This window comes from Bombus impatiens, unplaced genomic scaffold, assembly GCF_000188095.3.
Source record: "Bombus impatiens unplaced genomic scaffold, BIMP_2.2 scf_0466, whole genome shotgun sequence".
NCBI classification, from domain to species: domain Eukaryota; kingdom Metazoa; phylum Arthropoda; class Insecta; order Hymenoptera; family Apidae; genus Bombus; species Bombus impatiens.
The window spans coordinates 2,263-14,382 of record NT_176885.1 but is presented as its reverse complement, the minus strand read 5'-3'; the positions used below and the strand labels follow the sequence as shown (position 1 = coordinate 14,382).

Here is a 12,120-nt window from a genome sequence, read left to right as displayed (position 1 = left end):
ACCGAGGCTTCTTTTCAGGGTATATATTAACTGGTTTTCTGTGCTTTCCTTTTCTTGGGTTCTGATCTAGCGGTGAATAACGAGCGTGTTGTACAGTTTCCTCGTATATGTATATAGCTCGTCTCTTTCGAGCTCCGTTCTGAACGAGCACGACGAGTCTGTTTTATGTTTTTTTTTTTTTTTTTAATCAAAGAATATGAATTCGTCTTGTTTTTATATTTGTTACAATGTATGCAATACATACATAAAAAGGGGGACGAATTTAAGACGAGGACGCAATAAGGAGAGAAAGAATCTACATTTTTTGAATATCTTAATGAATCGTTGTATTTAAAAAATTGTATATTCTACATTTCATTATTCTTCTAATATTTTAATGACATAGTATGTTTAAAAAATTATATTTTATTAAAAATAAATAAGAATTATATTTGTATGTACAGTAAGAAATTTTTCACAGGCTTTAATTACTGTCAATTATTGAATCCTATACAATTGCAGAAATTTTTTCATCCTATATTATAACGAGTACTTCACCTTGTATATTTCATGTATTTTAACGCATTACACGCATTCTGTGAGTCTGTTTTATTTTTTTTTTTTTTTTTTAATCAAAGAATATGAATTCGTCTTGTTTTTATATTTGTTACAATGTATGCAATACATACATAAAAAGGGGGACGAATTTAAGACGAGGACGCAATAAGGAGAGAAAGAATCTACATTTTTTGAATATCTTAATGAATCGTTGTATTTAAAAAATTGTATATTCTACATTTCATTATTCTTCTAATATTTTAATGACATAGTATGTTTAAAAAATTATATTTTATTAAAAATAAATAAGAATTATATTTGTATGTACAGTAAGAAATTTTTCACAGGCTTTAATTACTGTCAATTATTGAATCCTATACAATTGCAGAAATTTTTTCATCCTATATTATAACGAGTACTTCACCTTGTATATTTCATGTATTTTAACGCATTACACGCATTCTGTGAATTTTTGTATTCTCATGTTTCCCATAAATGCATAAAAATCCGCAGTTTGACTATTTGCGATGTCCATAAAAAGTACCTACCACTTTTCATATTTTTCGAGTCTTCGTACGAGTCGTGTTCGTTCAGAATTGCAAATGGCGATGGATTACATGGCGGTAAAAAGGATAAGGGGAGAGAGCGGTTGTTGAACAGCAGAAGGAGATGCAGGGATGTGAGAGATCGAGAGAAAGAGAGTCGAGGGTTTTCAGGTACTACGGGATTAGGAGTAGGCGTGGGTCTTGGAGTACCGGCGGCGCTTCCCCCTCCAGGAGTTGGAACGACGATTATGACGACCATGACGACCATGACTACCATGACGTCGATGACGACGATACGTCCAGGAATTGGTAGTACACAGTGCCGTCAACCGCCTGCTTACAAAGTTGCAGCGCAGATGGCAAGGTTGCACAGACTTGGCCGTGCTCACAGCCACGAGGGTGTTACCTACAGGAACGACCATGAAGATGGTACAAAAGCAAACACAATCGCTATACCTAAAATACAATCTACTCTACCTACCACAGTTTTTTCTCTAGACGTATTATCATATATGTCTATACTTTTTACGAATTGATATACTTTTCCGTCCTCGAGGCTTGTTCTCCTTAACACTATCGATATCATAGCGATGGGATTGATATGGAATAAATTATAGCGATCACAATTAGTCGTTAGTCTATTAGATTATGAAAATAGTTTTATAAATGATGTTAGATAGTGTTGGCTTTAGATAGAGTGATTTTCGAACATTGATATGAAATTATTGGGATGTGATATGAAATAATAAACTGCTGTTACAGCAGAGGTATGCGTAACTTCCTTGTTAAGATTAAAATAGGATTCAGAGGAACGAATAAGGTTGTGCTTACGTAATGAATAATAGGGTAGAGTGAGCGGAATAGTAATTAATTTTTTTTTTAGAAGAATGAGAATTTTTGTAAATACTTGTACATAAAGAACTTTCGTGTATAGAGATCAGGATTCCTTTATAAAATGGCTCTTAGAGTGTAAAGATATAAAAAGGGATAAATGTATTTTTTTTAAATATATTACGTCCTTCAAAGGATATTAAGATATAAAGAGATGTGAAATAATAGCTTTAAAGTTTTCTTTAGATTTAAGATGTAAAAGAAGCGAAAGAATCGAACAAGATTATCAAGGAATATTGATCAGTCCCACTATTGACTATCGATAATGCACGGAAAAAAATGTTAATTACAGTCTTTAATTTTGTTCGCATTTCGCTTATTTGCCGCGTAATATTTTTAACATTTTTTGCTGCATTTTTGTTTTATCTTTTCAGACATGGTACATTTATATCAGTCTTTTATCGCGTAATTATTTGTCTTTCATTGAATTCGAGTTTCTTAATTCATTATTATTAATAATATAGCATTTATTAATAATAAAATTTCTTCAGAAATTATTAACTTTTAAATTTCTAAATCCAAATAAGGTACATAATATCCTAAATGTCAGTAAAAATTATAGACTGTTATCATGTCTGAAAACTATCAAATGCACTCAAACTCAAATAAACTGTAATCGTTCAAATTGTTTGCGACTGCCACACTTTGTTCAGTAACATTTTTCACCGTAATGATCAACGAATCTACGTGACGTAGAATATCACGATGAATTCAATAACGATTACTTCTTCCAACTCTGAAACACTCGAATAGTAGCACAGAAAGCTCTAGTTCCTGCAAAATACCGTATAACATTATCGAACAGTCATGGAATCTTCTTTTTTTCCAATGGATGAGTTATACAATGAACACTAAGTACTTACACACCGTTCTCTATCTACCTTTAAGTTATTTCTATCGATTAAGTATTTACAATGTATGTATAAACACACGCACACACATACACAGAAGTCTACGGACGATTTTCAATCGTTATTGTTTGTTATTCGATGTACATGTTAATTATTTATCTAATTTATCTTCTCATCGACGATCGCATCTGAACTTGTAAATAACGAACACATATCCGCATATGTTTCACTTGTACATTTTTAATGCAAAGTGCCTGTGTAACCACGTGTTTTCTGTGTGCATAACTTATAACTTTGTGTTTTATATTTTCCTTTCAGTATTTTGATTTTTTTTTCTTTCTTTTTTACTGAAATTTATTTTGACCTTAGAATTATTCAACGCGTACGCACTGTGTTTATGCGTAATAGAAATCTGCATTTCGATCAGCAAAAAATTCGTTGCATATTATAGCAAATTGTAATTGTATCGATGTATTTTTCATGCACTTGCTGTTTTTCTTTTTTTCTTTTTTTTGGAAGCCTGTTACAAGCAGATGGTACGATTTTCGATTGCGATACTTTATGTTTCATCTCTGCATATTGTATAGTTTCGTATTCCACCCTCCGTGTCGAGGCATGACAGCATGCTTGCGTCCAATTTTCTTCTTTCTTTTTTGTTCTTATTTGCACGTCACGTCACGTCACGTCACTCCACGATCCCTTTTGTTTCGACCGATTTGATTTCTTTCGATACATAGAATTTGTTACATTTTACAGAGTCGCAATTTTATAGCTGGTTTCTTTAAAGGAATTCGATGATAATTCAATAGATGTATTCTTTGTTTCTCTTTTTCCACCAAGAGACTTGCTACTTTGGCGAATATGACTTTACTCTTTAGTTCATTCATGGAATGTATATTAGAATCTCTTATTTTATCTTCTTATTTGATTTATTTTCTATTTAAGTTCCTTCTCTTGTTGAATCGCGCTGTGCTAATTTTTTTTCGAAACTGTAGTTTCTGTACTGAAATCTGTTGCTATGCATTAGTAGGTTTTATTTTATGCATTCTTTAGCTGTCGACTAGTTGTTGGTAAGAGAATTATAGAATAATACAGCTAGAAAAGTAGATGAAAGAATTTGTAGTAATGTAACAAAGTGTATTTGAATTTCTAAGTTAGTAAATTAATATAGATTATTCTGTGTATAGGCAATTAGTTAGATCACTTTACATTGCTTCAATTCATAGTATTCGTAGTACATTTTTTTAGAAATTTAATAAATGAAAATTCAGAAATTACAGTTTCAGAAAAAAAGTATAGTACGAGTTTCAAGTAACTAGCATAAAAATTTGTTTTCTTTTTTACAATTATCATTATTACATTATACTTTGACATAGTATTAAATTACATCCTAACAGGAACACCGTAACAAATTATAAACTCTAACGTCGATTAAAAATTCTGAAAATATATAGATATCAGTGTCAAAATTGAAAAATTCAGCCAACGTAGACAAGTCACCCGAGCATACTCCATCGAAATATTATTTTATGACTCTAAAAGAGCAAAAGAAATGATCATTAAAGGAAACGTTACAATTTTTCAGACGACGAAGACGCACAAGTATCAGCGGTTTAAAATGGTCCACGACGCCTGTAAAGAGTTCCCGGTCATCATTATGCTTCAGTTCCTCAACAGATTGTCATTTCCCGCGACTAGAAGAGGAACAGTTTTGTCGTCAACTTATGTGCCACGTGTTAAACGATTCCCTATTAAGAAAGGAATTCGAAACAATTCCTCGAACTTTGCACCCGCTTTCAAAGTCTCTCTGAATATATAAGACAAGAAATTTTTAAAGAATTTGTTCCAATAACAACGGGGTGCATAGACGAAAAATGAAACTGATCGACACACACGCACAGTGCTTTCGATTCAGATATTTCGAGAGCCCTCATACCGGTTTAAGGAAATACTTTGGAGAAGAACGCGCATCGAGGAAGGGGAAGAAGCGCTAGTCTTCCAGAATTATTAAGAAAAAGAAAATGAAAATAACGAGATACAAAAAGAAGAGAAGTTGAGAATCTCACGAGCTGCGCCCGTCGGGATACTACGAAAGCACCAATCACGAAAGAAAGGACATATATATATATATATACACACGAGGATATATGAAACATGTATTACAAGATCAAAGACAAGAAAAGACAAAACGAAGAACGACATAGAATACGTTTGTATCAGACTGATGATATGTTGTCCGATACAAAGGTGCCACGTCGAGTTTCACGTAGCGGCTACTCAGAGAGAGAAAGAGAGACTAGGCGCGAGAAATTACGGTCATAAGTAATAATTCTCTATAAATGTGTAATAAATCGAGTCCAAAGATGTTATATATACCGCGTAATCGTCGCAGGGAGTACGAATGACGGCGTGTCCTGTATTATATTACTTTTTAGGCTAACCCCCGAACGCCCAGAGTAGCTTAAGTATACGTTTTTGGTGTACATAGCGTGTAGCGTTTAATGTAGCATATAATTCAGCAAGAATGACGTATGCATGAATGTGTTTATTGCATGTACGCGTGTTTGGCCGAGAGATAGGAAATTCAATGTGCAAAAAAGCGAATCAAACCAGATACATATGCAAATTTAACGTTTGTCGTTCTTCTTTTTCTTTTATTTTTTTTCTTTTTCTTTTTTTAACGTATCCTTCTTCGATGTCTATCGAATGTGGTTTCGATTGTATCGTATGCAGTCTCGTATCAGATTTTTAGAATTTCGATAATTTCAAGCTACGTATTATTTGTGTTTTTACATTTTTTTTAAAGGCAGATAATTGTGACAAGCTTTCGAGTAATCATTCATTTTTATTTTTTCGCTTGTTGTATACAGTATGAATGTTATTCGTGTGTCACGAAACCAGAAATTTATTGTATTGATGGCGTTTAAGGGGAGACCTGATTTTACGGCTTCGATGTGTATGTGTACGGAGTTTTATCGTTGACGCGATCATAAGTACAAAGTATTTTTCGAGGGACTAACGAGAAAAAGCGAGTCTGTTGCGAGAGGGTGTGTTGTACGAAGATGTATATGTGTATCGTTCCTGGGCTTTTGAAATTCATTTTTAAAGCGTTTATCCGTAATGTACGAGTATGCTTATAGCGCTCGTAGCGTTGTTCCAGCGTTTAATATTATCTAGCGCGAGTGCAGGTTCAGTAGGAACGCGAGGAAGAAAGAAAAATCAATCGAGAATAAAAATTAAAAGTAAAAAGATCGTGTTTGAGGAGTTTGGGTGATAGAAAGGGAGAGAAAGCGAGAGAGCGAATGCGAGTCTGAACGAAAGAAAGAAAGGAAACAAATATAACAACAAGGTATTAAGCGTTTCAGGAAGGAAATTGAGAGAGGATATAATAATCGATATGCATCGCGTATGCTCAACTTATTTTTACCGAAGTAATTAATTATTAATCGAAAACGAATTTTAGATCTGCTGTAACTTATATTTCTCGACCTTCTCGAATTCGATCTATCGTTATCGAAGAATAATATTACGGAGCACCGAAGCGCATTCGTCGATAACTAATATTTTCCGAAATTTTATCAGTATCACGGTACTTTTAGTTTTATATATAAAAAACAAATATATATTATAAATATATAAATATATCTATATGTATAATCCGCGCCGTGCAAGAAGAGCGTATTAAAACGAAAGAGAACGAAGCAGCAAGATCGCCTCTTTCAAAGCCTCTGTCTCAGGGGAAGAGAGAAGAAATAGATTCCCAAAAGCGAAAGAGAAAACCGCTAAAAGATAAATATCATCGCGCATCTCGCCGACAGGCCGAGACTAATAATTGTTATATCGATAATTCGCCAAGACAACTAAATATTCGAGCTAAAATACCAGTGATTTGTGCAAACAAAAAATTCTGCGATCTAAAAAATTCGTTCTCGCGCAAGGCTCGAAAACTATCTATGTCGATGATATCGAACATACGAAAACGCGGTTGTATTAAGGCAGAGAGGGCCTAATTTCGAAGGCATCTCCTTTCGCGATGAACGATCTGCCAAAATGCTCGTGCAAAGCGAGCAGCAGTCTCGAGGATTAACACGGTGCTTCCCTTTTTTCTTTTCTCTCTATTGAGCCCTGAAACGCTCGAAATTCTTGGAAAAATTCTTGAAAAAAGCTAATTCTTGAGGCTTTCGAGCGTGTCGTATATCGACATTCCACGTTGTTGCGTCCCATCGTGAATCATACCCGACACAAATACTTCCCATACGCGACAGACTATTCTCAATGTGTTAATATTGACCAGACCTGTTTTGGAAAACACAAAAGACATTAGCAGATTGTTAAACACCGTGCTGATCCTCGCCACGTTCGATCCGCGCGAACAAATCAAGTCGAACCATCCATGTTAGTCGCTGGGTTTCGCGCGGATCCTGCGGTAACGGCGACATTTACTGCATATTCATATTAATATCTCTTTGTACATATCCTTTAATGACTTTTAAATATTATTAATTAATCGAACGTTCTCGAAGGAAGTGTTTGATAGTGGCGAGCGTTGTGTCCAGCAGCATTTAAAATATCGATCAGAAGGTTCTTAGTAACTCGAGCGTAGAAGGAACAAACGAACGAAACAGGCAGGAAAACGATGCTATTTCCGTTCCCTTTTCTTTTCCATCCGAGCTTTTTATCGTAAGATCGATCATCTTTTGTGTTTTGTTTTATAAACTTTTCCCCGAAACGATCTTCCTGTTCGTGAATTTTCCTTTCCCCTGTTCGTTTTTCTTTTTGCATCTTTGGCGGTTCAAGGATACGCGGTTCATTCCAAGAAGCATTTACGCCTCACCGATTATTTCAATTTTCGCGATTTCGTTCCTCTTTATGAATTTTTCAATTTGTGCTTCATTTCCCCGCGAAATTCAAATTTAACAAATCGATGAATAAAATCGGCAAATTACTAATGACGTTGTCATATGACGTAACGTAATTTGATTAAAAAGTATTCTTATTAAAATTGAAAATGATTTGAACTTCGTGATTTGAGATGGAAGCGAGATAAGCGAAAAAGTTGTAAGAAATGAGCGAAATCGTTCAAATGAGAGTAATACGATGAGCCACAGGCGATTATTAAGTTTTCACTAGTCTTGAATTGCCGAAGCTCGAGTTCTCCTTCTTCCTTTAATTTTAAACGAAACGATCCACCTTGTCGTAGAGTTTGTGTAATGCGCGCATGCAAGTATGTTTATGGAGAAAGAAAGAAAGAGAGAGAGAGAGAGCGAGAAAGAGTGTCAGAACATGTAGAAAAAGCCTTTAAACTGTCTTCTTCCACGAACTTCGTCCTCCTTTTACCCCTCGATGACTTCTTTTACTTTTTATTTAATGCCCCTTGCCCTCCCCCGTTCTCTTCTGTTGTTTTTAATTATTTATATTAACTCGAGAATGGAGCGACTGCGCGTCGCGGTCGGCAGTAAGAGCAACAAGGAAAACAGAGAAAAAAGATGCGATCTTTTGTATTTAATTTGTTTAATAAAAAAATCATGGATCATAGTACAACAGCCCCGAGTGCGTTTTTGGTTTCGTGGATGGAAATCAAAGCTCTTTCCTCGTTTATTTCTTTTCGTCTTCATTTTTTAATCCGAACACGCGTCGAAATGCCTTTAATCCTTCATTTAATCCTCTGATACGTTGTTCAGTTCCTCGCGGCGAATATAACCGAGGATAAAACGAAAACTAACACTTAGAAGCTGTTGATCAAGAAAATTACACTAATACTATCGTGAATGAAATTTCACCCCTGGCTCGGCACATTTTTGGTTATTTTCAAAAATGACAAAGTCAAGCAAATGCAATCGACGGGGTCGCAGCAATAATTTAAATTATATTTGTTGGAAGAGAATCAACTATAGGTTTCATACTCGAGTTTCTCTCATATTCAGAAATATAAAAGTTTATAACTAGAAATACTAGTCGACTGTGAATTTATAGTGCGTCTCAAAAAATTAGTTTCTATTGGTTTACTCAAATTACTGGAAAATGGAGCTGCCTCCTTATTGCAACAGTTTGAACGTTATCCTTACTGTATGTAATAAAAAAGTAGAAAATGTATCGTTTGCAATTATTAATATAAGACAAAACTCTGAGTAATGTTGATCATAACGTACGATTAATATATTATGAAGAAACAAAATTTGTACACAAAGTGAAATTTCGCTCATGGTAGCCTTTAAGGGTTAAAAATGGGACAAGACAAGTACAAAAGGAACGATAGAGAAATAATAAGCAAACAACCAAATGAAAAGAGAAAAAGAGTGAAAAGGAAAAGAGAAAATTAGAAGAGCAAAAAAAAAAGGAAGTTGGAGTAGAAAAGTGAAAAAAGTCTTTCGTCATCGAATGGCTCATCTAATATGGCTTTTTGTAGATAATAAGAGGCGCGTGAAACGCGCCAATCTTTCCGCGATTTTTCACTTGTTTTCTTCTTTCGACCGATCTCTGTGTACGGTATATATTTATTGACGAAAACGACCGTGCAAAATCGAGAGAAAGCATCGAATTTTTCCATGAACGCCACTGAGTTTCGGTTTAGAAGCTTATTTCGACGTGAACGAGAGGATGTTGAACCAAATTTCCACGATGTACGGTCAAGACACACGCGCAACTAGTGAGGCGACGACCATTGTAATCGTTTCGATTCTTTGCTCTACAAGGTGAAAGCGTTTTAACTCTTTATTTGGTGACTGATTGAAACGATCGAGGATAATTTGATTAACTATCGGACAAATTGCTTAACAAAGTTTATTGTTTATTTTATATTTGGTACTATTTTAAAAATAAAATATGATTTCTCATTGTCCAGTTAAAAAGAGTTTTTGTTTATTTTATTGATATTTAGTAGTTTCTTGATATCAGGCTAAGACGACAATTTAATTAAGCCTTTGTCAAACTTCTTATTTATATATTTAAGTATCGTTTTGTATGCTTATTGCTGGAACAATATTTATGGACACTCATTTTTTTAAGGAAATCACTGAAGAAATTGAATCAAAATGGAAATTCCTTTCATTTATCAGATATCATAATAGTTATTTTACTTTCAATATTTTATATATTTTTTTAGAAATACATCAATATTCGTTATCTAGATATTGTTATTTTGCTATCATTGAGTCGTCGTTGTATAATTCATTTATGGTAATTCTTAATTTCTTCGTTAAAATAGAGAGGCAAAGAAAAGATGAGACTTTTGGGTTGATTTTGGAGAGACTATTAGAATTCATATATTCATTATCGTACGTAGTTTCTAATTGAAAGTAAAAGAAAAGGTGAGGAAAAACGGGGTACAAAATTGCGATTTATTACGTACTTCTTACGAAATATATCTAAAATTCATAAACGAAGAAAGAAAGGTTGTGTATTTTTATTAGAAAGAGAAACAAATCGAAAAAAAATGGAACGGTGGCCAAATAAAGAGTTAGAAGATCGTATTTTTATAAGGTTTGTTACGAAATAGAACGATAAGCTGGAAATATCGAAGGTCAATGAGAGGGTATCGTATATAAAAGGAGAATCCGTGGGAACGAAACTGGTGGTGATACTACTACTACTATTTTGTACGATATGATGTTTTTGTATATCTGTCTACCGTATGTATAAGAACGAAGTCTACCGATTATTAAAATAGATGGTTCAAATTGTATCGAACACGTATTAAACGATTTGTAGCGTGATGGACACAAAACTCCGGCTGTATTTACGATGAGTCACACATAGATGTTGTTCCCATTAATGTACACCTGTAAAATCCCTATCGAACAATATACGAGCTACTAAAGGATTGATAAAGGCTACTTTGTAATTCATTCACGTGCGACGTCTCTTTGATTAAATATTAAAATAATAAACATTAATTGGAATTATTAAATCTTATTTTTATAAAATAGCAATTTTCATTCGAAGTCTTCGAATCTTCTTTATACGTATCGTTGCTCCGATTTTCTGGATCTTTACTTTGCGTCTATTAAACTTTAATTTCAATTATCAGATTTGTACCTTTTAGATATCAGATTTTGTTCGTGGAAAACGAGACTTTAATATCCTTAGTTCCGAGAAATTGAAATTATCGCAGCATGCTAACAAATGGAGCTATTAGATCTTATTTATAGATATTATTTATATTAGTTTCAATTATCAGATTTTGTTCGTGGAAAAGGACACTTTGTATCTTTAGTACCGAACAATTGAAATTATCCCAGTCTTCTAAAAAATGGAGCTAAATCTAATTTATAGCGGTACCTTTCTCTACATCCGATATATTCGTCGAAATTTATAGTTGAATCTTTGCCTATTTTTACCCGAATAATTTGCAAAATTAATATCGATGGTATTATGTTATGTTATCCAAATCGTTGTAGCTGGTTTGATTGACTTGCTTGGCTGCGGTACAAGAATTACTAAACTAACTCTTTGTTAAAACGTGGAATATCTACCGAGCGTAAAGATGCTAAGTAACGCGCTAATACGACCTCACCAGAGAATGACTTTCCGTCACGATGATGCTGCAGAGGATAACTATGATGGGGTGTGTCTAAGGACACAAGATCACCCGATTCGTGGAGAGATGCCTTCGTTCGGAAAGTGAGGGAAATTGACGTTGCTGTTAATTGGTCAATTTCCATGTTGGTGGTTAGAGAAGGATGCTAGCCGCCAATGAGGGAAAGTTGCTAGCGGGAAACATCGTTCGTCAGAAAAATAGATTTCTCCTATCTTCCTGTAGTTAGGACAAAGACTGTCTGTCTGTTTGAAGGACTTTAGTTAACTAAATCTTAAGATTTGTAACGGGTCCTCAGACTAGCTGAACATGTACTGTGGAGATGCATCGACATCTGGTAATCATCTTGTCCGAAGAATAGGGTCTGCGTGTGGCGAGTCACGGAACAGAAACCGTTGGAATGTTTACTGTCGCGTGCCGCTACAACTATTTCTTTTAACGAGAGCTATAGAATTACTCCATACCTCTGTTAGGTAAAAACGTTTATCCCGTGATCGCGGCTACGTTCGGCGACTGGTTGTCGTCTCGAGTCCAAACTATCATAAATCTGGAACAATTATAATCGAGTTAAGCTATAGAGGCAAAATATTGGGGGTTTTCCGAAGAATTCGAAAGGAAAGTCCCGGTGTCCTTTCATCTCCGACATATATATACATATTTTTTTTTTTATTTATTAACATTTACAATCAATTCTCGCATTGAGAAAACATATATATATATATATATAATGTTATATATGTTTATATATATATATATATATATT

At 34.3% G+C, this 12,120-nt stretch overlaps 1 protein-coding gene and 1 long non-coding RNA gene across 11 annotated transcripts in view; one reads left to right on the top strand and one right to left on the bottom strand.

Moving 5' to 3' along the window:
- LOC100745022 (rap guanine nucleotide exchange factor 2) overlaps window positions 1-8,367 on the top strand; it is a 248,845-nt gene extending 240,478 nt beyond the window's left edge. For 8 of the 10 annotated variants that reach the window (XM_012387379.3, XM_012387388.3, XM_012387376.3 and 5 more), the window contains 2 exons: window positions 1,254-1,511; window positions 4,410-4,835. In XM_012387379.3, coding sequence (XP_012242802.1) covers window positions 1,254-1,511; window positions 4,410-4,441 — 290 coding nt within the window. In that variant the 3' untranslated portion in view covers window positions 4,442-4,835. Of the gene's footprint in view, window positions 1-1,253; window positions 1,512-4,409 lie in introns of all 10 variants that reach the window. The other 2 variants (XM_012387380.3, XM_012387387.3) reach the window with 2 other exon arrangements.
- Window positions 5,253-12,058, bottom strand: LOC105680957. Its single transcript, XR_001102383.3, has 3 exons — window positions 12,002-12,058; window positions 9,278-9,284; window positions 5,253-5,466 (listed from the first exon to the last, which is right to left on the bottom strand). It is a non-coding gene; the product is annotated as an uncharacterized LOC105680957 (long non-coding RNA).
- Window positions 12,059-12,120: the final 62 nt, after the last annotated feature.